The 26,502-nt window shown below is 43.4% G+C and overlaps 1 protein-coding gene across 1 annotated transcript in view; it reads right to left on the reverse strand.

The window, feature by feature from the left end:
* Positions 1–1,120: 1,120 nt before the first annotated feature.
* Positions 1,121–26,502, reverse strand: part of LOC124775342 — a 170,014-nt gene continuing 144,632 nt past the window's right edge. Inside the window, exons 8-9 of the mRNA XM_047250177.1 lie at positions 11,065–11,162; positions 1,121–1,272 (exon numbers count right to left, since the gene is read on the reverse strand). Of these exons, the coding sequence (XP_047106133.1) occupies positions 1,121–1,272; positions 11,065–11,162 (250 nt within the window). The remainder of the gene's footprint in view (positions 1,273–11,064; positions 11,163–26,502) is intronic.

Raw genomic sequence — 26,502 nt, forward strand, 5'->3', positions numbered from 1 at the left:
CCCCTCCTCTTCTCTTCCTATCTATCTCCTCCTGCTCCCTCTCCCCATCCCTCTCCTCCTCCCTACCCATCTCTCCCTCCTTCTCTCTTTGTTCTTCCCCCCCCCCCTCTGTCCATCCCATCCTAATCAACTCCCTCTCTATCCCCTTCCCCATCCATCTCAATGACCCTCCAGCCATGGCCTTCCACGCGTGTAGCTCCTCAATAACAGGTCGATAAGGCAGACCAATACTACTCCAACACGACACACATGTTTTGCTGGGAAAACTACACAACACAGACGGGAAAAAAACACTCTTTCGTCCATATCTCCGTTGCTATGGCAGCTAGGAGCTTCTAACCCGCACAGTGCTGATACGCCTGACGATTTGTGTTTGTATACAAGTTAGGGTTGAAACTGATCCAGTCGTTTGGAAAGAGATGCTGCACATACATACCACACAGTATATATATATATATATATATATATATATATATATATATATATATATATATATATTGAAATTAATTCTGAAATCCCTGATTTAATACATTTTACCTCTAATCACTTCACATGGAATTGCCATGTAAACGAAAATCTGTAGCAAGGAAAATAATTACATGTTGAAAGTGACCATCACCAGAGTGTGACACTGAACATTTGAAAAATAGTAGAAACAAAATACTGAATATGTCTTGTATAATGTGTAATTTCTCTCCTAACTTATAAATATTGTCAGCACATATTTATGTCATTTTCGTGAAAAATATTTTTTTAAATGACGAAATATTTTGAATCGAATAATAAACTAACAGCAAGCAATATTACAATTTTATTTAGCAGAAACTATGTAGTTTACAGATGTCCAGTTTGCGTGTATGCATGAATCTTACACAGATATGTGCATTGAAAAACAATTTTTCCATCTAAGTATCAGGAGAACATTAGTAAGGGAAAAAAGGAGTAAAAGTATCGATAGTGTTATAAGGTGTTTGATAGGAAGCACTTGCGTAGCGTCCACTGAATTCAATTGCCGTGCAGCACAGGAGAGATGCTCTAGGTAGGCAACAGCTCTACGTTATGAGAGTGGGCTAACACTAGGACGGACAGCCGCATGCAGAACTTGCTGCGTGACGCCTGGCTACGGCAGGAACGGCATACGTCCGGTCGGCGGAGGCGGTCGGCTGTGGCGTGCGGCGCAGCAGCGAGTTCTGAGGCACAGGTAGTAGGGCAGCTCCACGAAGCTCAGCAGGCTGGCTCCCGCGAACAGGCCCGCCGCGCCGCCGATGGACACTGGCACACAAAGTTACACAGGTCAAACGAGAACAATGCACACTTCTACTAGCACACAATTCGCTCCTAAATCCAGATATTTCAGAATTTCTGTACAAGTCCTGGCTTTTATAAATGCTTACGTCAGTCCTTTGTGTTATACACTGAAGCGACAAAGAAACAGGTATGGGCATGCGTATTCAAATGCAGAGATGTGTAAACAAGCAGAATACGGCGCTGCGGCCGGCAGCACCTATACAAGACAAAATTTGAAACTTCCTGGCAGATTAAAACTGTGTGCCGCACCGAGGCTCGAACTCGGGACCTTTGCTTTTCGTGGGCAAGTGCTCTACCAACTGAGCTACCCAAGCACGACTCACGCCCCGTCCTCACAGCCTTACTTCTGCCAGTAGAGCACTTGCCCGCGAAAGGCAAAGGTCTCGAGTTCGAGTCTCGGCCCGGCACACAGTTTTAATCTGCCAGGATGTTTCATATCAGCGCACACTCCGCTGCAGAGTGAAAATCTCATTCAAGACAAAAATTGTCTGTTGCGGTTGTTAGATCGGTTACTGCTGCTACAATGGCAGGTTATCAAGATTTAAATGATTTTGAACGTGGTTTTATAGTCGCCATACGAGCGAAGGACACAGCATCTCCGAGTTAGCGATGACATGGGGACTTTCTCGTACGACAATTTCATGAATGCACCGTGAATATCAGGAATCCGGTAAAACATCAGATCTCCGACATTGCTGCGGCTGGAAAAGATCCTGCAAGAACGAGACCAACTAAGAATGAAGAGAATATTCAACGTGACAGAAGTGGCTCTGAGCACTATAGGACTTAATATCTGACGTCATCAGTCGCCTAGAACTACTTAAACCAAACTAACCTAAGGACATCAAACACATCCATGCCCGAGGCAGAATTCGAACCTACGACCGTAGTGGTCGCGCGGTTCCAGACTGAAGCGCCTAGAACCGCTCGGCCAAACCGGTCTGCTGACAGAACTGCAACCCTTCAGCATATTGCTGCATATTTCACTGCTGGGCCATCAACAAGCGTCAACGTGCGAACCATTCAACGAAACATAATCGATATAGGCTTTCGGAGCCTAAGGCCCACTCGTGTATCCTTAATGACTGCACGATACAAAGCTTTACGCGTGGCCTGGTTCCGTCAACACCGCCATTGTACTGTTGATAACTGGAAACATGTTGCCTGGTCGGACGAGTTTTGTTTCAGTCTGTATCGAGCAGATCAACGAGTACGGGTATGGAGAAAACCTCAGGAATCCCTGTATCCTACATGTCAGCAGGGGACTATTCCAGCTCTGTAATGGTGTGGGGTGTGTGCAGTTGGAGGGATATGGGACCCCTGATACGTCTAAATACTACTCTGGCAGGTGACATGTACATAAGCATCCTGTCTGATCACCTGCGTCCAATCATTCCCATTGTGCATTACAACGAACTTGGACAATTCCAGCAGGAAAATGGGACACCCCGCAACATCCCACACATTCACAACTGCTACAGAGTGGCTCCAGGAACACTGTTCTGAGTTTTAACACTTCTACTGGCCACCAAACTCCCCAAACCTGAAGATTATTGAGCATATCTGGGATACCTTGCCGCGCGCTCTCCAGAAGAGGTCTCCACACCACCGTACTCTTACGGATTTACGGACAGCCATGCAGGATTCATGGTTCAGTTATTTCCAGCACTACTTCAGACATTAGTCGAGTCACGCCACGTTGTGTTGCGGAACTTCTGCGTGCTCGCGGCGGCCCTACACGATATTAGGCCGGTGGGTCAGTTTCTTTGACTCTTCAGAGTATGTATGAGGTGTGTTCAAAACATAATTGGAAATTTGTGACTTCTCATTTTCTACGAGGGTGTGCTTCAAAGTAGTGACTCTGAATTTTTTATGTGAAATCTCTTAAAGCATTTTAAATGAAATAAACGTTGTCAACATTCTACATCTTGTCCTTCATGTCTTCGTATTTGCAACCCTCTGCCGCTAGAGAGCTCAGAAATATAGCGTCTAACAAGGTATCGTGTACCATAGCTAAGTCAGTGCGTGAGAAACAGCGTGTAATAGAGCTCCGAATTCCAAGAGTTCGTCCACACATGGAGCACCCTCTCCTTCAGCGTGACAAAGCCAGACCACGCACGAGTGCCGTCTCGTCTGCAACAATCCGACACCTTGGGTTCACTGTCAACGATGATATAGTGCCGACTTGGCCCCACCAGATTTTCATCTGCTCCCAGAACTTAAAGAACACCTTCGAGGACTTCACTTTGACAGTAACGAATCGGTGCCAGCAGATGTCAGCTCGTGGCTCCGTTAACAAAGTAAAACATTCTAGGGTGCCGGTGTCAACAAACTGGTGTCTCTTTGACAGAAATGTGTTTTTCGCCCTGGTGTCTATTTTGAGAAATAAATATGTAGACATGATGATAAATATGTATAATGTTAATAATGTTCGTGTTATTTAAAAAGCTTTAAATATTTGTAAGTAAAAATTTCGAAGGCATTTCTTCCAGCACGCCCTTGTATTAGTCCGATTCGCGGAATTTTTTCGTTACTGTGTTCTAAACACGTGTGAGAAACATCTGTATGGTGCTAGCTATATCGGATGTTTAGTCTGTTGTCAGCTGTCAAAAAGGTTACTTTTTTGGTAGAATCGGCAGCTACTTATTTTCTATAAAAACGGGCCGGCCGGTGCGGCTGAGCGGTTCTAGGCGCTTCATTCTCGAACCGCACTACCGCTATGGTCGCAGGTTCGAATCCTGCCTCGAGCATGGACGTGTGTGATGTCCTTAGGTTAGTTAGGTTTAAGTAGTTCTAAGTGCTAGGGGACTGATGACCTCAGATGTTAAGTCCCATAGTGCTCAGAGCCATCTGAACCATTTTTCGATAGAGATGGGCCAGTAAATTTATATTAATTTTTCCTATAAAAATAAAGTGCTGCAAACTTTTACAAATGTTAAATATTGCTTTTTGTGAGTCTTCTATGAGTAATAAAGGGTTTAAAAGTGGTATAAGCGTTTCGAATAAGGGCATGAAGACGCTGGATACGACAAGCGCCCTACATGCCCCAGCACATTATCAACTAATAAAATCGGGGGAAAGGTAAAAGAAATGACTATGAAAGATTGCCCAACCACGATGAGAGAAGTCGCTGATAATATCGGAATATCCGTTGGTTCATCTCATAAAGTTTTATAGTGTGATTCGGGTGTAAAAAAAGTGACAGAAAAGTCTGGTCCAAAATTAATGAATTTAGAACAAAAACAGATGCAAATACAACCAGCTCAGGACCCGTTAGATGATGTCAACAACGTCATAATAAGTGATGAAAAGTGGGTTTCTAGATATGGCGTCGAAACTAAAACTCAGTCGTCTCAGTGGAAGCATTCTGGGCCACGAAGCCGAAAAAAGATCAACAGTTGCAGTGAAATGTGACGATTATGCACACTGTATTGTTCCATTTTTAACGGCGTAGTGCAACATGAGTTCCTAACAGAATGTTGAACTGTTAAAAGGTTCAACTCCATTTGCTTAAAAGTACCCGGATTGTTAGCGAAACAATTCATGACTTTTGCTGCACGATAATACACCTGCTCACAGTTCCGTTTCTTTTGGTGAATGTTTGACCAAAAACGTAATATAATGATGCTCCATCTTCTTACTCGATTTAAATGCCTACTGTGATTTTTTTCTGTTGTGAAAAATAAAGGAAAACTTAAAGGGCCGGCGTTTTACAAGCAAAGATGCCATTAAAACGCATTGGTGAGACAGGTAAATGTTAACATCAAGATTCTAGATACAGAAGTCCTTCAAAGATTCGAAAAATCGCTTGCATAAATATCTGATATCCGATGGAGACTATTTTTAAGGCTACACCATTGATGCAGACAAATAAATAAAATTAGTTCCAAAATACAAAAGTTTCTGGAATTTTTTAACACACTTTGTATTTCACAAAATGACAAGTCTCCGAAAAAAAAGTTACCAAACGCAAACAGCAAAAAAATGTGCCTGTACAAAAAGGTATCACAGAAATGAGTAACATATGGGTATAGAAAAATAAAGAATAATTTCTAAAAATATTAGCGTCCAGATTTTCTGCGATACGTTGCCTCAGAAATTTAACTTCCTAAGGACCAGCAGCAGTCGGACACCACTGTAGTCCTCCATTTGCGTTGTACCAGATACTAAATTAGGAAACTGCAAAGAAGTGCTTAAATCTACACTGGCGAAAAAGATCGCAACACCAATAAGGAGCTGTGCGAGATAAATGAAAGTTGGTAAGTGTGTTTCTACGCCTGAAAGATGAAGTTTATTCAGTTTTCGCGCTAGTCGCATGAAAATGACGCTAATAGCGCTATTACGAGACTGAAAATCAGGTTTGCTGTACATACACGCTGTAACGGTCGTGAGTATTAGTTACTTTTGAGATTGGAGAGCGTTAATACTAGTCAAGAGTGCCTTTAAGGCGACAAAGACGCTATTACCAACACCTCACGGAGTTTGAACGAGGTCGTGTAATAGGGCCAGGAGAAGCTGGATGTTCTTTCTGCGGTACTGCAGAAAGCCTTGGCAGGAATGTAGCCATTGTACATGGTTGCTAGTACTGGTTCTCAGGAGAATGTACAGTCGCGAGAAGACCGGGTTCCAGGCAACCATACGGCACTACCGAGAGGAAAGACCATTTTGTTCAGCGTATGGCTCTGGTGCATCGCACTGCATCTGCAGCAGCAATTTAAGCAGCAGCTGGCACCACAGTGACACCAGGAACTATTTCAAGTCGGGTGCTCCAAGGACAGCTCAGAGCCAGACGCCCTGTAGCGTGCATTCCGTAGACACCATACGACCGCCATTTGCGACTTCAGTGGTGTCCAGCGAGAACTCATTGGAGGGCATGGTGGAGGTTTGTTGTATTTTCTGATAAAAAATGGTTCTGCCTCAGTGCTAGAAATGGCCGTATAGTGCGTAGGAGGAGGCTAGTTGAGCGCCTGCAACCAACATATCTGCGTGCTAGACACACTGGACCTACACCTGGAGTTATGGCCTGGAGTGCGATTTCGTATGAGAGCAGGAGCACTCTCGTGTTTATCCCACGCACCCTGACTGCAAAATTGCACATCAGTCTGGTAATTCGACCTGTTGTGCTGCCATTCACGAAGAGCATGCCAGAAAGTGTTTCCAACAGGCTAACGGTGACCCACATACCGCTGTTGTAGCGAAACACGCTCTACAGTGTGTCGACATGTTGCCTTGGCCTGCACAATCACCAGATCTGTCTGCAATCGAACACATACGGAGCATCATCGAACGACAACTGCAGTGACATCCACAGACACCATTAACCGTCTGTGGATTGATCGACCAAGTGCTCAGTCTGGAACCGCGCGACCGCTACAGTCACAGGTTGCAATCCTGCCTCGGGCATGGATATATCTGATGTCCTTAGGTTAGTTAGGTTTAGGTAGTTCTAAGTTCTAGGGGACTGATGACCTCAGATGTTAAGTCCCATAGTGCTCAGAGCCATTTGAACCATTTCGACCAAGTGCAAAAGTGCAGTAGGCATGGAACACCATCCTACAAACTGACATCTGGCACCTGCACAACATAATGCATGGACGCTTGCAAGCTTTATTCAACATTCTGGCGGTTACACCGGTTAGTAATGTACCACTATTTTAGGTGTCCAAAGGCTTATCTCGCGCTTATATTAACCTGTGATCTTGTAATGTTAATCACTTAAATATATTACCTAGACAAATGTATTCGCGAAATTATTTATTCTACATTAATTTTTTTTAGTGTTGCGATTTTTTTCCGTCAGTGCAGTTTTGTCAGACAAAAACGATAACCATTGTGTGATCTGTTGGTTCTCTCCAAATTATGGGAACAGAAAAGGCTGTATGCCGTAATCCTCTTAACCAGCCTATCAGGAATGTAGCACATGGTGAACAGCTTATATGTTGGGGATGGAAGGCATTCTTGTCCTGGCCACCAACATAGCACCTGAAATAAAGTTTGCAGCACTTCTTTACAAGTGGCTTATCTTTCTGTTTTTGCAATTTCAAACTCTTCACAAATATAACAAAAAGAATTTCCACAGAGAGTAGTATAGCTACGTCCTGCAGGTGAAGTGTGACACGGCAGTCACTTAATCCTAGATGTCACTGGCAGGAAATTAAAAAAAATCAAGATTGTGCTGGTGGGAAATTTAAAAATGCAAGGTGGTAGGAAATTCAACATTCAAGATGGCGGAACTAATCCATCTGTGGTAGTAGGAAATCAAAAAGTCGATATTATTTTAAGATTCAGTTGCTGACACCCATTGTCAAGTTAATGCACATTCACTGTCAGCCTAACCACCTATTTATTCGTGTCATCTATCACTGTTTCACTTGCATAGCATTGTAATTATTACATAAGTTAACATTATCAATACAAGATCAGAAAGGTTTCTTACTTGGATTAATCTCTGACAGTTTTGGTGTAATATGTCGATGTATGGGGCAATTTGTTGCAGTTACGTTAATAATGATAATACATTGTAACATGTCAATGTATCAGACAACTTGTTACAATTTTGATGTAGCATGACGATGTGTGGAATAATTTGTTACAGTTCTGTTGTGACATAGTACAATGAGCAGCTCGTTTCAGTTTTCTGTAATATGTCGAAGTATGCGGTAATTTGTTATATTTTGTAATATGCAGCCATTTCTCTTTTCAGTTCTGCTATAACATAATGATGTATGAGGCAGTTTGTTACAATTTTGCTGTAAAATGATGGTGTATGGGAGGCAAAATGTCATGTTGTCTCCATTGTGCATAGCAGAAAATGACATGCATTTTGTAATGCAAGATAAACTTAACACCCTATCATGGAATCGCTATAATGTGTGGATAACTCTGAAAAGAAGTTGGAAAGCATAGCAATTCTCGTTTCTTACTTGAGATAATCTGTATTACTACTGTTGATTGAAGAGTCATATAGTTTCCACTGCGTGACAACATAAATTAGCGTCAGCAGAAGATGGCAAAGGCTTAATGCTGCAAGATGAAGTTCATATCCTAGCCATGCGGACAATATGATATCTGATTGACTTTGACATCACTTCTAGTCAAACCAAGTTTTTGACAATTAATACAGACAGTTTAGAAGTGGGTATAACATCGTTTGCTTTGGTACAAAGATCAAACTAATGGTACTGATGAGTGCACTTTGTTTCATATCTCTAGTGACAGTAAACTAGCTGTGTTTATTTTGGTAAGTGTTGCAGACAGTTTAGGTGTGGAAATACTTAATGTGAGGGTCCATCATGCTACGTGTAGTACACATATCGAACTGCAGTAATTGACAAGTGCTGTTTAACCTGCAAGTTCTGTCAGTAGTACCATTAAGGAAGCCATGCTGTGTGTATAGAACAATTAAGTTGTGATAGTAATTCCACATGTGTTTTGTACTTGATGTCATCATTTAAACTGCTGATTTTTTGTGCAGTTTGAATTTTGTTTGTGATCAGATAACTGTAATTACATTTGTGTGTTACAATAAGCAATATGAGTACGTTTTTCAGGTATAAAACTTTTTTGTCGATGAATGCAAACTTGTCCATCCTTTTCATCAGCAATGTTGTCTGTTTACATCTCATATCTCAAACTTGGAGCATTACAGAATTATGAAACTATGCAATTTACGTGATATAATGCAATAAAAATGTCCTGAAAACGAATTCTTACCACTCAAAAGCGTGCTTGACCAGTTCATTTATCTTTGGCTGTGTTGTGTGTTTCTTTTAAATCTCATATATTGGAACACAATTAGATATTGGCAGTGTTCGATTTGTTAAAAAAAAAAAAAAAAAAAAAAAAAAAGAGGTTCTATTACTGTGACCTTCTAGCAAGTGTTTTTGAAATTTAGACTACTTAAAAATTTATTTTGAGACATTTCTGAGCATTCTAAAATTGTGAATAGAACATTTGTTTTAGATATCCTCAACTGCAACAAAGTTCTATCCTACCACATCTCAAATTCTGCTTCTCTAATTTTTTCTTTAGCAGTACCTGTACAGCTTACTGGTGCATACTGTCACGATCAATCACTGGTTATTGGTGTTATTTAGTAGTTGATCATGGAAACGAAATAGAGTCTGTAAGTATTTAAGAGAGCATTAGCACCATGCTTTCGATCGGTAAATTTTGCAGCATTCCTCAAAAGTTTGTTTTTGCACATAATTTAGAGTAGGCCTAGGTCAAATGTAATAAAAATCAGCATCATAAAATATATCTTTCTAGCGTAGAACATTGTGCATTATCATCTTCTCACCTGAAACCATGCTCGGTGACGTGATACATTACTGAAAAACCAAAATTTTTGGCATACATTTTAGACATGGAAGTACTGTACATTACATCCTTTAAGCAGTTTTTTGATTTTTTTAAACATGAAAGTAACATTGTGATATTAGACATAAACATTGGCTATGTTGTTATGTACTTCCCACTAAAATGCTGCTTGCTCAGGTTTGCTTTTGTTCATACTCTAGTTTAGTCCTAGGATGAAATGTCAGTTGCCTGCTTAGAAAGCTACAAGTATTTTATACAGCTGTAGAACAATTTTTGATGTAGAATTAAAATTAAAGTTTACAGTCATGATTTTGGCGTCAAGTGTACGTTACACAGTAACTGCATTCTTCCAGTAGTTGATAGTAATTCAGACAGCTATTTGCGTGTGCCAGCTATCACTGTTCGCCTACTCATCACAGTATTTCAGCAAACATGTCTTTTGTGCAACTATAAGCTTGGCCACGTGTGTTTTTCTACACAGCCTCATTTAGGCCTAAAAAGAAAATGTCAGCTTCTTGCTTAGCACTTTATTTTTTTAACCGCATATATTTTGAAACTGTTTAGACATGAAAATGGCATGGGGCTACTAAAACTGAGAGTCCAAAGTCACGTTTTAGTCGTCAATTTTGATGTGTGTGTGTGTGTGTGTTTGTGTGTGTGTGTGTGTGTGCGTGTGTGTCGCAGCTGTTCTGTCAAGATATGGCCAAGATCATTCCCCGAAAATATAAATGAGTCACCCGTTGTGACTAACAAATTTTAGCACCTGGTTGTGATTTACGTTTTGAGAATTTGGTGTCTACTGCATCAACACAGTTTTTACGTGTGACTTCTACTGTCAGCTGGAATGCGTGGCAATGCATACATATCCACAAAAGGAGGAAGCAAGATAGGTGTACTTTTAACACTGCTTTCACGACGAATCAGTAGAGATGTACCCTCTGCTTTTATGTCGGAGGGATCGAGAAGAAAATGAATTGTGTCCTTTCCAAAGGAACCATTGTAATGCATGTTAACCGGGGCCTCCCGGTGGATGTTTGCGTGGTAGAGTAATGGTGGTGTGCGCGTACATGGAGAACCTGTTTGCGCAGCAACCGCCGACATAGTGTAGCAGAGGCGGAATAAGAGGAACCAGCCCGCATACGCCGAGGCAGATGGAGAACAGCCTAAAAACCATCCACAGACTGGCCGGCTCTCTCGACCTCGACACAAGTCCGCCGGGCGGATTCGTGCCGGGGACCAGGCGCTCCTTCCCAATCCGGAAAACCGTGTGTTAGACCGCACGGCTAACCGGGCAGGTTCAAAGGAACCATACCAGCATTTGCCTCAAATTATTTAAGGTGATCTCAGAAAACCTTAATGTGGATGGTTAGATGGAGAACAAAATCAAGGCCCTTCTGAATGCGAGTTCAGAGTGTTACCGCCTTGCTCGGTACTTACCCACAAGGCTGAGTCCGTCGTTAGCGACGAGCCTGAAGTCCCGTTCCGTGGGCAACTGGTTAAGCTGCAACTCGTAGAATGATGTGTGACTCGCAATGCTGCCAAAGAAAGGACAGACCGATTAGGCGTGAAAGTCAGTACAGTGACACTGTTTTCCCTACTGGCCTACTGTCCTTGGCTGCAAAGCAGACCAAAGAAATTAGAAAACCCTTTACCTCTTATGCATGTGCACTGTGTTGATTATTTGTGTCAAATAAGAACCGTTAGTCTCTAGATTCTAATTTGGGTGCAGCAAACTATTTTAATTTTGACGATGATCAAGGAATATCACATCTGTACTGCAGTTTTACTCTTTAACGAATAGTTCTAAAATTACATAATTGAGCGGCACACTGCGTGTTTGTACGCTGCGACAAAGACTGAAATTCCTCATGTTGAGAAATTACAAGGAGTGAGCTATGTTTTTCTTGGTAAAAAAATTTCGACAGCCAAGGTCGCATTAATTCGTCTTTGTTTTCGACAGCCAGTTTCGACAGATATAACTGTTCAGAAAGAAGAAATTCCTATCTCTGTTTCATTCGGACAAGAAAAGAGTTCATGAAAATTTGTTCCAAGATCAGGATTTAAACCCAGGTCCCTAGCTCACCAGGCAGAGCCATTAACAATCTAAGCCATCTTGTCACAGTGGTTAGACACAACTGCATGGACTATTCAAGCACGCCTACCCCTCAATCCAAAATTCCCATCTGACACAAACGTAATGTTCCCCAGTCCCCTAGACCCATCGGAAAGGACGCCACTCATAGAGATAGATATAACAGTCATCTTCTGGTCTGCAACAAACTGCATATACATGGGATAGATCTTGTCGTGGTTTATGACATTATAATTGAGAAAAAAGTTTTTCTTTGATATTACAAACACGAAAACGAAAACTGTACACTTACATACAATCAAAAATTTTTGTTAAAAAATGTTGATAGCGAGTTAGAACCTTATGAAATGTTGTCATTATGGTGGATAAAATACAGCACATTACACAAATGTTCGCCAGAAATAAAACATTTACGGTTAAAAAGCACATGGCCATGTCTTTGTACGTAGCGCTCACAGATGATAATATACTTTAAACACGCATTTGAGTGATATGTTCCATACATTGAGATTCTTAAGGCGCGTACAGCATGTTACAGCCTCTAGATGGCTCCTACATAGACTAAATTATTCTGTTTCTACATTTAAAAGTTACAAGGTATTGTGAATTGTATTTAAAGATTGTAACGATTACGAAACTCTACTGTATTTGTACATGAATCATTGTTTACATTCTCACAAAATCTTTGAAAAGTTCTTATTATTACATGCATGATGTGTGACTCTGGTATTTACTCTGCTACAATATCATTTTATGTTGGGCGTGTGCATGCCACCACAACAGAACCGCACCATACAAGGTGCCTGATGCATCCGCAAGTCACCAAATACGGCAGATGTTATGAAAGAAGGGGGGTGGGGTGAAGGCGAGGGATTGAGGGATAGGATGCAAATGGGATGCGAACGCAGGCAACTGAATGTTATAGTGTACAAACCTAGCAGTGAAGGTAAGGGGGGGGGCCTCTCTATATACTTTGGTATTTTATACTCTATTATAAAGATATTCGTGACATTATGTCTTACAAGGATGAATTACTGTCGTTAAGTAAGATTAGCTCTGTGATAGATGTGAGAAAACAGAGATATAGATCGATAAATACTTATGCTGCGCCACGAATAAGTACAGGCGCGGATTTGGGGAGTTCTTATGAATCTTGCGCAGCTATGGCTGGAAGGCTGTAGTTAAAGGACCGATTGGCAAATCGGATGGCAGGTGCGGGCGATGTTGAAATTTTGCAAAAGATTCCGCGGAGTCAGGATCGATAAATACTTACGCTGCGCCACGAATAAGTGCAGGTGCGGATTTGGGGAATTCTTATGAATCTTGCGTAGCTATGGCTGGAAGGCTGTAGTTAAAGGACCGATTGGCAAATCGGATGGCAGGTGCGGGCGATGTTGAAATTTTGCAAATGATTCTGCGGAGTCAGGTTTACGACACCGCTCGCAGGCTAGAAGGAACGGCGCGGCGGGCACTGTACACAAACGTGAAATAATCAGGACAGCACAGGGCACTGAAGTGTTGTGAAGAACACATACATTGCAGCTAGTGACTTGTGCGTAGGGGCCGAATTGGGCTGAGGAAAGCTGACGTTATAGCTAGCAAAGAACACTCCACTTGTCCCCTCCAGAGGTATTACGTCGGAGGCCTAGGGAAAAGTATTAATAAGCGAGCGCGAAGGTTCAAAGAGAGTAGGCATGTCGTCATTATGTTTGAGTATAGATCTGGAGAGAATAACGTTTGTTTAAGTTGCAGGCTAACCCCGACGACCTTTTGGTGATGGGTATCGTCGGCCATCCGGTCTACTGAAGCTACCTCCGACCTACACTGCACGGACACGTCATTGCTATGGCGGGGCGCGTCGCACCTTGGAGCTACACCGGAGCTAGGAGCAAGAGGGCTGCTAGCTCCGCTCTCTGGATGGCATCGTCCGACGGACTGCAAGCTGTCGTTCGCAGGGGCGGAGCCAGGCACGAACTCGCGGCCTCCCAAGTGCAGAGCTGTCTGCGGGCACTGAACGGGCTGCCCTGGGCGGACGGCTGGAGCTGCTAAGGCTCACTACGCCGACGGCGATCGGCTGTTCCCTTCGGCGCTCTACATGGAGTCCACGGGTCGCGCTTGAGGGAGCAGGCAGCCGTGTCCCAGGCTATCGGGCGCGTCTAACATACATGGCGACAACTTAGCCGTGGCCGCGAGGCTGGGCAACCGGACACCGACGCTGCAGGTTTCGACATTTCGCTTTGGCGCTGACCCACGCACGCTGGGCTGCGCCATCGCCGAGTTCAGCAGAAGACTCGCTATGTATCTTCGATGTAACAAAGTCAGTGACACACTTATCTATGTTTCTCTGCACCCTTCGGCGTGAGTCGTCCCTCTCTCTCAAACCATACCACATTACAAACCATGCCACATTACAACCACTGAGCTCGGGTGGTTGTAACAATTTGGTGACAGGAATGGTTGTTTCGCTTTCCAACACAATACGTTGAGTCGTAAATTGTCCTACCACGTCCAACGTTACGTTTTGGTGAGAGGTGAGTGAGGCAATAGCGCTTGACGTAGTTACCACTGTAAGGTGTCAGGCAAATCCAACACCTTCCATGAAAACCCTGACATGATAAGCAAATCCGGCAGTATGTCACATAGCTCCGAATAAATCGTGACATTAAATTAACCAAAGTAATACCATCAACGAGTGAGCAAATGGAATACCACAGACTAACACAAGAACGCCTAAATGCATGTCATACCTTCCCACCGTGAAACAGACGCAGTTCCGAGGGAAGAAACGAGAACGGAAGCGGAGAGCAGAGCCGTGTTAAGCTAGAAGGCCCTACGATAAGGGACGGACACCCACATTGCCCCACCACGAAAAGTAACCGCCAGGACGATCCCCCAGCCCATGTTAAAAGATAGAGCCCTCCAGAAGAACAGTATAGATCTTACGATAACACTAAAAGGGCCACACCAGCTGCAAGTTTTAGCGTGAGACTTTTTCGCGTCTCTGTTACGTTGCAAACGTTAAAAACATTGCCCCACCACGAAAAGTATAACGTTTCTCATTGGATAGACAGAATTTTTGTAGGCAGAGATTAAGGTTAACATTGAGACCTTGATTGGTCAGACGAAAACACAGCCAGATAGTTTTTTTAAAACCAACTTCGGTAAATTGTAGTAAGGAGAAGTTAGGAGAGAGTTGCTTCCGAGACGGCGAGGTGCGTGGAGCTGTGCCACCCGCCGCCCCTTGACGAATACCGACAAGGTAATGAACGCACGCGATGCCGCATTTTTGAGCGCATAAGGCTTCACTCAGAACTGCAGAAGTCTCATCTGTTACATCCCCTTTTTACGTAATACTAGTGTCGATCGTCAATTGAAGCTCATGGTATTCACATTTGTTACGTAAGTTAAAATCTGAAACGCGATGATTTTTCTGTTGTATAATTATTGAGAAGCCACATCAGCCACTGTAATTTACGACAAGTTAGATAAGTAATTAAAGATAATTGAGGGTCACTGTAGACCATTTTGATAGTTTTCTCTCTTGTGAAACTTAATTTAAACCTAGATTATAGATGTGATATGGCATAGGTCATCCTTCGATCCACTGTAGAACTTGGAAACCCACTCAGGGAATATTCGTTCACATTTTTGTTGAACGCAGTTGGTATTTATTATCCTGTATTAAAATATTTCCCTTTATCAATAGTGCAATTTATAACCAATGTTTTGTGAGTAGAATAAAATTTCCAATGGTAAACTTAACTGCTTTTTCGACGTTATTTTACCAGATAACAAAAAATAGGAAAGCCTTGATCCCCTTCCCCTAATTTAGTTAGTATTAAGATTCTTTTACAGGGAGTGCAGTGGAGCTGACGCTGAAATCATTACGTATTTGGTTATATCATCGCTAGTCTCACTGAAGTCTTCTGAACTCTACATGTCATGTGTGGTCTGGCGTCTCCTTACCAGCAACAGGTCCCAGGTTCAAACTAGTCAATTCCTTAAAAAACACGCTCAGAGCGTCGTTGCGCGAAAGTGGCAGGGAGACACGACTTAGAACAAACAGACACCACGCAGAATGTTAGACCAGCTCAGCACAATGTGGGGTGGTGAGTTTAAGTTTTAGTTATATTATTTTTGAGGCTTGCTCTCGTTGTCAGAATTAGTTGTGTAAGCAAGGGTACAAGATGTTTAGAGTTTTACTTTCGTACTGTCACAGGAATCCGTGGACTTGTTTTGCTTAGAGGTAATGGCAGACGGGATAATTTAGTGCCAGTGAGGTGTGCATTTCGCAATTTGTCGTGGCACGAGTTTCCGTGTACGAGAGCTGTTTGTTCTGTATGTAGACGTACTGGTCATCTGTCTAGTAGTTTATTGAATGTGAATGGGCACTGATTCGCCGAAGGAATTAATTTTTGTGAGAGTTGAATGAGAGTTTGTGTTTTGTCTTTTTTTTTATAAATATATCGCTTGCTTTAAGGTCGAAGTAGAGTACGCAAAATGGTGGAAATACGTGGTGCTGCCGCAGATGCAGTTACTGTTTTAACTCGCAAGTTCAAGCGTTAACAGCTCATTTTGAGAGCATGAAGGAGAGAAATTTCGAATTTAATCGTAAGTTAGAGGCTCGTAAAGAGAGTCTTAATCAATTGCAAACCAGAGTCTCTGGAATGTAAATCTGCATTGAGAGTCCCTTCTGTTTCGTATGACCCAGCAGTGGTACCACTGATTGATCCCTTCTCGGACAAGGCAACGGAGGACGTGGCAATTTTCGTTAAGGATGTTAAAGATGCTGCAGAATCACATGGCTGGTCAGATGACGTAACCCTATATGTTGCTAATATGCGTTAGGCGGGGTATGCCAAGGCATATATTGTCTAACACGAGACATTGAATGAAGCACTTACTTTCCAGGAGTGTGCCGCGAGATTGTGCCAGCGATACCAAAAGCAGAAAAGTGCGCGATTTTTCCAGGAGGAATTAAGTATGTTGTCGATGCAGCCCAACGAGTCTGTGGAAGCGATCTCGGTTAGAATCCGTAAGCTAAGTGCAAAAACATATGTGCAGACGCAGATCGCAGAAGCTAATAGGGTGTATTCTGTATTAAACCGGGGACCTAGAAACGACGGAGAGGCTTCGTTCCACTGTAGCTCTCAGTGATTCACAACCACACAACAGGCCACAGCAGTCCAACCACCTCAACGCCGCCCTGTCCGTCCCTGGATAGAATCCGTAAGCTAAGCGCAAAAACATATGTGCAGACGCAGAACGCAGAAGCTAATAGGGTGTATTCTGTATTGAACCGGGGACCTAGAAACGACGGAGAGGCTTCGTTCCACCGTAGCTCTCAGTGATTCACAACCACACAACAGGCCACAGCAGTCCAACCACCTCAACGCCGCCCTGTCCGTCCCTGGTAGATGAGTGGTCAGCGCGACGGAATGTCATACCTAACGGCCCGGGTTCGATTCCCGGCTGGGTCGGAGATTTTCTCCGTTCAGGGACTGGGTGTGATGTTGTCCTTATTATCGTCATTTCATTCCCATCGACACGCAAGTCGCTGAAGTGGCGTCAACTCGAAAGACTTACATCAGGCGAACGGTCTACCCGATGGGAGGCCCTAGCCACACGGCATTTCCACACCGCCGCCCTACTTCGAACCCAGGGTTCCGTCCCGAGTGGAGCCCCCCAGGAACGTCTTATATAAGACGAGTGTAGCCCCAAAATTTTGCGTGGTAGAGTAATGATGGTGTACGCGTACGTGGAGACTGTTTGCACAGCAGTCGCCGACATGGTGGAGGCGGTATAAGGGGAACCAGCCCGAATTCGCCGTGGTAGAAAACCGCCCTAAAAACCATCCACAGACTGGCCGACACACCAGACCTCGACACTAATTCGTGGGCAGATTCGTGCCTGGCAGCTAATATAATTCTGTTACAGGAGGCAGAAAATAGAGCGTTGGATGATTCTTCTTCTTCTTGGATGGAGAAACCAGAGGACTTGGAGTCAGCACTTAGGATCGCAACATTTATAGAGGAGGTGGATATGACCACAAAGCAGAGAGTGGACTATCGCGTGTTCGCTTCTGAAGTCAAGTGTTATGGATGTGACAGGGAGGGCATGTAAGGAAGCAGTGTAACCAACCAGGGTACTATGCGTGTGGCATAGTGGGCCACCGGGCATTTGAATGTAGAGGTAGGAAGGGTGGAAAGCACCGGCAATGGAAGCAGCCATTAAACGCAAACGGGATTAGTTCAACCGTCAGAAAGCAGTCCCCATAGGCCGTAATACGGCACAAGTTAGTGCACCCACGGAATGTAGATTGATGGCCTTACTGGATGGCATGAAACACAGGCCGGCCGAGGTGGTTGAGCGGTTCTAGGCGCTACAGTCTGGAACCGCGCGACCGCTACGGTCACAGGTTCGAATCCTGCCGCGGGCATGGATGTGTGTGATGTCCTTAGGTTAGTTAGGTTTAAGTAGTTCTAAGTTTTAGGGGACTGATGACCTCAGAAGGTGAGTCCAACAGTGCTCAGAGCCATTTGAACCATGAAACAGAGTTTTGGTAAACACAGGTGCAAATGTGTCCGTTATCAGTCTGGACCTCGTGGGACAGAGGAGCCTGGGACCACCACGTGGGGTTCGCGATTGTAGGGTGGAATCATTGGGTACGGCAGTACTGGTGTTTTCAGTCGGGAAAACTAAATTTAGAGAACGCATGGAGGTGTTGTTATGTGTAAATGAAGGTTATTCAGTGATTCTCGGGCTAGACTTTCTCGACAAACATTACGCTAAGATCGATGTTTTGCAACGCACAGTGTAAGTCAGTGAGACTTTGTTTCGGCTGGGGGAAACAGTTGCAACGGAGACAATGTCGCAAGGGTCAACTATCATGAAGGTGAAACCAACTAAACTACGTACGTTTTCAGTAAAGATCGATCACCAGGATAAGATACTAGCACGTACGGGAAAGACAGTGTGGGTTTCATTGGATACCGATTTGCCGAGGAAAACATTATATGTGTTTTTTTTAATTTATTTTTTATTTTTTTATTTGGCCTTTGAGTGTGTACTCAATTTAGCCATGGGCAACACATAGTGACAATGTACACATAATTGAATAAACAAATAAAGAAATGCATATATACAAGAATAAAAAGCTTAACTGTTACAGGTTTGTACATAATGTTTTAAAAATTGAATTGAATTGATTTGGAAAATAATTAAAAGTGCCTTGGCTTACAATTCACACCAATTATGAAATAGCTTCATCAGCAAGACATATTTATAATTTACGTACACCACTTAAAATTGCACCGTGCGGCAAGCCCTGGGAGACATAAAAAGGTCCGATCATGGTACCTTTGAAACGGACGTAGATCGTTCTTTGAGTGATCAGGGTACTGATACCGTAGATCATCCGTGAAGGAATTGAACCGCACTTTAGCAATGAATAGTTGGACAGTTCGCATTGTTTTATCCGTAGGCGTTTAGCGCATGTGAGTGACACTAATGGGAAACAGATGTCTCCGGTTAGTGTGGAAAACTTTGGCGGAGGGGAGGTGACTCTGTCAAAGGGTGCATAATAAATAATCTGGAAATCTTGGAAGACGAGGACTTCGATAGGTCGAGTCTAGAGGAAAGCCACTAGCAAGCCATCGAGAAGGAAATGTTACATGGGAAAGTAGATCATTTGAAGGGCAGTGATCGAAAAGCTATGGAGAACTTGTTGTTGAGGTTTAGTGATTTACTTTGTGCGAACGGAAGGTTACGAGCAACCCCACTGATGCATACTGATTGGGGACAGTACATCAATTTATAGGAAGCCATACCGTATAGCAAAGCGACTGCAACCAATGGCAGAAGAATTTATTGACCAACAACTGCGAGATGGGATCATAGAACCGAGTGATAGTCCCTGAAGTACAAATATTGTCATCGTGCCAAAAAATTCGGCGGACAGGACCCGGAAATACAGATTTTGCTGTGAATACAGATATCTAAACGAGTGACCCATTTCGGATGCTTATACAATTTGAAACATCACTGAAACTTTGGATAATCTGGGTCAGTGTCGGTTCTTTGCAACTATGGACCTCAGGAGTGGATGCCATTAGTTTGGAAGTGGCACCTGAAGATAGGCCGAAAACAGCATTTACCGTTCCAGCAGGACATTTTCATTACAAACGCATGCCATTTGGACTAAAGAAAGCAACTTTTCAGCAGTTGTTAGATGGGGTACTAAGAAAATTAAAGCCAAAAACTTGCCTATTCTATCTCAACGACGTAATTGTCCATTCGGAGGATTTACCAGAGCATGTGACACTTTTGGAGGATGTCTTTAGTAGACTACGATCGGCAAGTTTCATGTTACATGTGGACAAGTACCATTTTGCGCAAACTCAAGTAAGCTATCTGGGGCACGTGATTAGTGAGCATGGCGTACAGACCAATCTTCGTCTTATACGCAATTCAAAACTATCCGATACCACAAACAAATAAGCAGGTACAATCGTTCATTGGCCTCTGTAATTATTATAGACGGTTCGTGAAAGACTTGGCGAAAATAGCTGGACCCTTGAGTAAACTACTGAAGGAGGGGACGAAACACCATTGGCCACAGGAATGTCAGAAAGCATTTGAGAAATTGGAAGAAATGTTAGTTTCAGATCCAGTACTGGTTCTTCCGGATTTAGAGAAAGAGTTTATCCTTTCATGTGATGCTTCAAGTCAGGCAGTCAGTTGTGTTTTGGAACAGATGGTAGATAGTCAGGAACTTCCGGTAGCTTACGTTTCAAGGCAGTTAATCAAAGTGGGCTGAGCAAAGCTGACATTGTAGCTAGCAATGGAGAAAGAGATGTTGGCGGTCATATACGGTATTACATATTTTCGGTGTTATCTGTGTGGCAGGAAGTTTAAGGTCGTGACAGATCATGCCTCACTGAAATAGTTGCTTGGTTTGAAAGACCCATCAAGTAAATTAACTCAGTGGGCACTTCAAAAATGGCTCTGAGCACTATGGGACTTAACATCTATGGTCATCAGTCCCCTAGAACTTAGAACTACTTAAACCTAACTAACCTAAGGACGTCACACAACACCCAGTCATCACGAGGCAGAGAAAATCCCTGACCCCGCCGGGAATCGAACCCGGGCGTGGGAAGCAAGAACGCTAGTGGGCACTTCAGCTTAGTGAATTCGATTACGAGATAATCCAGAAGCCAGAGAGATCACATGCAAATGCGGATTCAATAAGTCGCGGGGTAGCAATGTCAAGTACGCTAGGGAAGAGCGTTGAAGACTGGCAGCAGGCGCAGGCAAAGGATAAGGAGCACCAGACATTTAAGTCATAGTCACATTTCGTTATGCGTGAGGGTTTGTTGTGTAGAAGGACGAGGTGCGGACCACATGTGGTGGTTCCAGAGGGTTTTCAGAAGGAAGTTTTGCAATGAGCTCACGACCGTATGTTGTACATTCATGATGGGTCACGTACAATGGACAGACGTGCAGCAGAGCGGTTTTGATGGAGGAACAGGAAGCGTGACGTGGAGCAGTATGTTAAAGACTGTGTACCATGTGTGCAAAGGGCCGACATTACGCATCAGAAAGTCCCGTTGCATATATAATTTTTCTCGATTTTTGGCAACGGCACTAATACCAGATCAACGGCCTAGTACTGTAGCGCAGCCGGCCGAAGTGGTCGTGCGGTTAAAGGCGCTGCAGTCTGGAACCGCAAGACCGCTGTGGTCGCAGGTTCGAATCATGCCTCGGGCATGGATGTTTGTGATGTCCTTAGGTTAGTTAGGTTTAACTAGTCCTAAGTTCTAGGGGACTAATGACCTCAGCAGTTGAGTCCCATAGTGCTCAGAGCCATTTTTTGAACTGTAGCGCAAGCGTTACAAAACAACTAGATATTAAAGTTTGGGGTGCCTGGGACCATAATTAAGGACTAAGGTACGAATTTTGTCACGGATTTAATTAAACAACTATGCTATAAGGAAGTTACACACGAGTCCATTTCATCCGTGGACCGATGGGAGAACGGAACACGTGAACAAGACAATTGCAAAAGATGTTGAGCTACTGCGTATGTTTCAGGAATAACGATTGGGATACCTATTTACCATATGTACTGTGTGCATATAATTCGAAGGTTCATACTGCAACGGGTTTGTCGCCATTTGTGGTGGTGCATGGCAGGAAAACGCCATGTCCCTTTGACGTTTTGATTCCTAAATCAGGACCGGATGGTGAGTCGGTGACGGAGTTTGCCAGAAGAATTAGGGATGTTAAGAGGAATGTGCAAAAGGCAATCACGAAGATGCTAGAACACCAGGAACAACCAAACAGACGCATGGGCAAACTGCCGCAATACCGTGTGCGGCAATGGGTAATGGTCAGTAGTTCCTGTACGTCAAAGGGGAAAACGAAGTAATTTTTAACAAAATACAAGGGACCATACGAGGTCGTGGAAATAATCTCACTGGTCAATATGAAAATACACTTCCTCACAAAAGCATCGGTCGCGTGAAACCGTTTAAAGGAATTGGAGAGAGGATACCACAGTTATCAGCAACCAATCAGGAAGTGAAAGTTACAAAGGATTAAAAAAAAGGACCCTGGAATTGGTGAAAAATGTAAAGTGCCTGATCTGCCATACAGGTTAAGGTCGCATAAATAAGTTGTATAGTTTAAATTTGTCTCTTTTTTATTTTTCTTTAGTATATCACGGAACATGTATTTTTTGCCACATGGATATTTGTGTTTTCCTATTTTTTGTAGAGTTGTTAGTTTTTCATGTCATTATCATTGATATTGTTGTTTGGTGGATTGAGCTTTCTTGGAAAAAGGGAGGGGTTATAGAGTGATTTGTGATCTGTCTTGTGGCCAAGTACGGACTGATAAGCGGACATGTGAAGCGAGTTTTTTTCTAGGAGACGTGTTGTGGGAAGGAGCTTCTGCCAGCCCAAACGTACTTCCAGAGGGTGGGTGCTCATTGGTTATGTTCAGTATTAACGTCAGAAAGTGTATGGCTGAATTACTACGAAGAAGATAGACTGTAGGGTTGAAAACACTCGAGCTTTGGCGAAGCAGAATGACCATTAATGGCACGACTTGTGAGGTAGTCAGGACGGATTTTCGTTTCCGGCTGTGCTTACAGTCTCAACTGTTATGACTTTATCGCGAATAACGTTGTATTGGGTAGAAGGATCTCTGAGGTTATTACCCGTTCAGAATTTAATGTATTTAAGTGACACAATCAATCTAGAGTTTTTGCAGTCCGTTGACGGAATTAGAGAGTTCCAGCAAGGGGGAATTTCAGTGAAACAAATGCGGCAGTATGTACACCATTTCGAGGAAGAACAGGGGCACAAAGTATTAGTGGTGAGCGTATTGACCACTAGTTGTTGCGTGTTTCAATCAGCCTTCTGGGTAACACGCAAGAAGGCACAGGTTGTGGATGTGCCAACACACCAGTTACCTGCAGAATGGCTAAGCGGCATTGGTCGGGGAAGAAATTAGTTTTAAGGTGTTAATTTGTATATAAAGGGGTATGACAAGGAACACATCGTAGTAGTAAAATCTGAGCAGGAGTCCTGTATGATGAATCTGTAAGATTGTACTGAATATGTAAATTACTGGAGTTATGGTAGTTGAGTGGGAGCACGATGTTAAAGGTTCGGGACGAACCTCATAGGATGGGAGGAGGTATGCTGCGCCACGAATAAGTACAGGCGTGATTTGGGGAATTCTTATAAACCTCGTGCAACTATGGCTGGGAAGCAGTAGTTAAGGGACTGACTGGCACGTCGGATGGTAGGCACGGGCGAAGAATTTTTGCAAACGATTATACAGAGGCAGGTTTACGACACCGATGGCAGGCTAGAAGGAATAACCCGACGGGCACTCTATACAAAGGTGAAGTAATCAGGACAGCACAGGGCACTGTCGTGCTATGAAGAATCCTTACATTGCAGTTACAACAGCGCCTAGTGACCTGTATATAGAGAGCAAAGTGGGCTGAGGAAAGCTGACGTTGTAGCTAGCAAAGAGCACTCCACTTGTTCCCTCCAGAGGAACTACGTCAGAAATTAGAAACAAGCGAGCCTGGAGGCTCAAGGAGAGTAGTTGTGTCGCCATTCTGTCTGCATCTAGAACCGAAGAGAATGATGATTGAGGCCAACCACGACGACCTTTTGGTAAAAAATGTAAATGTCGTGTGTCTAGGGTCTCCCGTCGGGTAGACCGTTCGCCGGTTGCAAGTCTTTCGATTTGACGCCACTTCGGTGACTTGCGCGTCGATGAGGATGAGATGATGATGATTAGGACAACTCAATACACAGTCCCTGAGCGGAGAAAATCTCCGACCCAGCCGGAAATCGAACCGGGGCCCTAAGGATTGATATTCTGTCGAGCTGACCACTTTTTTCTTTCCATATAGTTCGTTGCGTTTGGTCTGGGCGAACGTCACAAGACATCCGTTCAAGTCGATCGTTGATTCCTTGACTCAGTTTTTTTATTACAGAGAGCACGCAGCCCTCCGACCGAACACGCTGAGCTACCGTGCCGGCGCCACTCAGCTACCGCGGGCGGACACCTTTGATGATGGATATCGGCATTGGTACGACAGTCATATAAACGTCTTTCGCACGATTTTCGCAACACACAACTGATGCAAAACTATCTGCATTCCATACAGGCTGTGATGTCGTACATAACCAACAACAAGAAAAACCAGCTGTAGACATCACTGACATCGATTTCTGGCCATCCACTACCCACCTCCCCTCAAATGCCACACCAGCCACTACAGTAACGAACAACGGACAAAAAGTTCTAGTTTAATTTAGTTTAAGACAATTTATTTTTAAGTAATATTTCTCTGTATTTATGTATGTATAAACGCCTGATGATAAACACAACATGTTCGAAACGCGTTGTATTATGTCAGATTAAACGTAAAACAAAAAATAAAAGTGACTGGCAGCACAAAATTAGAAATAAATAATTATCTACACAGTTACGGTTCACAGATGTAGCCGTTATGGACGAAAATAATCATGTGTGATTCAAATAACTTTATTGCGCCAGACAGTCCAAAATCTGAACGTAGTAATGTTGATACAAACGGTATTAGTGGGCCAGATAGGACAAATTCAGAGAAAGGAAATGTAGTTGCGGATGATTCAGTGGCGTGGTTAGGAAATTCTGACAAATTTGAACTCTAAAATGGGGTGTTGGGTACAGAGATAGGTTCAATAAAAACAGAGGTAGGTTCAGTAGAGACAAGTGTAGTAGAAAGTATAAAAGCTGAGGTGAAGAAAAGATGATGAGTTGAAGAAGAAATTATAGATCCAAATTAGAAGCTGTAAGGGCAGATGTAGGCAAAATTTCTTAAGAGGTTGGCCAGGTTAACACCAAGTCGACACAGTGGAAAAAGATTGCGGGGACAAGTTGGAAAAGATACATTAGTAGCTGGGTGGCGAGATAAAGAATTGTGTGCTGAGGCAAAATGCACTTGAGGAAGTGACCACTAAGTATATTAACAGTTTGTCTGGTAGAGCGGTAGAGTGTGAAAAAGAAGTGGTGAAAAATAAACAAGATTTGGAAGCAGAGATTAATAACCAAGTTCTGCGGCGGGAATAGCAAATTAAAGATGTACGGGTAGAATTAAATGCTCCAGCAGCGTATCAGGCTGCTGTTGTGATGGGTGTCCTGTGACGCAATTCAGTGCGTTGGAGATGATGAAAAATACCATCTAGTTAATTTTCTTGCTATTTGTAAATATGGTTTAGTGAGAGGAATGTCGGAAGAGGCAAAGATTAAGTTCGCTAAAAGACAGGTTGAGGACAATGCACAATCATGAGCAGATTTAATGAGTGCTTCATTTATTACCTATGAAGTGTCTAACAGTCGTTTCCTGAACAAATTATGGAGTGAAGCGAAACCAACGCGACTTCAGAATGAGTTGCTAAACGGACCAAGTTTCAGCTATGGCAGTGCGTCGATGCGGGGTTTTTGTGAGCGTGAACTGCTACGTTAACGCTTATAAATCGTCCGCTGGGAGTGTTGACGGAGATTTCGATGCCCAAGACACAATTACCGGAATTTTTGCAAATAGGGGGATCTTGGCACGATCCGACAAATTCAGTTGAGGAGTTTTTAGATTTTATTGAGAAACTTGATCCAGCTTTGAATTTCAACCCACATTATTGGAACTGTAGAAAGGGAAATGGATACCAGAGCAAACATAAAGAGGGCGGAAGAAATACTATAAAATGTGTTGAGAGATTCGATAATTATTGAGACGTGGGGCCCTAAATTTTGGTGGGCATGCCACTCCACGGGCTACACGAACTACTTGTACAGCCGATATCGATCCTGGTCATGTGCCAGGACTAGGGTCTTCGCTAGAGGAGTGTGTTATTGGGTTAGGCGGGTCGTCGTACCGGAGTGAGCGGGAGGCCACAAGGATGGCGAGTTGGTTTTTGCGGTGTTCCTGTTGTACGGGCTTGGAGCTCCATAAAGCCGCGACTTGTTAAATTGCACGCCCGGGTTCCCGGGTTCGATTCCCGGCGGGGTCAGGGATTTTCTCTGCCTCGTGATGGCTGGGTGTTGTGTGCTGTCCTTAGGTTAGTTAGGTTTAAGTAGTTCTAAGTTCTAGGGGACTGATGACCATAGATGTTAAGTCCCATAGTGCTCAGAGCCATTTTTTTTGTTAAATTGGTCGCACGCAAAGTTTTCCGACTGGATTAAGTACTGATAGTGGTGAGCTGGCCAGCAAG

The sequence above is a fragment of the Schistocerca piceifrons genome, chromosome 1, assembly GCF_021461385.2.
Source record: "Schistocerca piceifrons isolate TAMUIC-IGC-003096 chromosome 1, iqSchPice1.1, whole genome shotgun sequence".
Taxonomy (NCBI): domain Eukaryota; kingdom Metazoa; phylum Arthropoda; class Insecta; order Orthoptera; family Acrididae; genus Schistocerca; species Schistocerca piceifrons.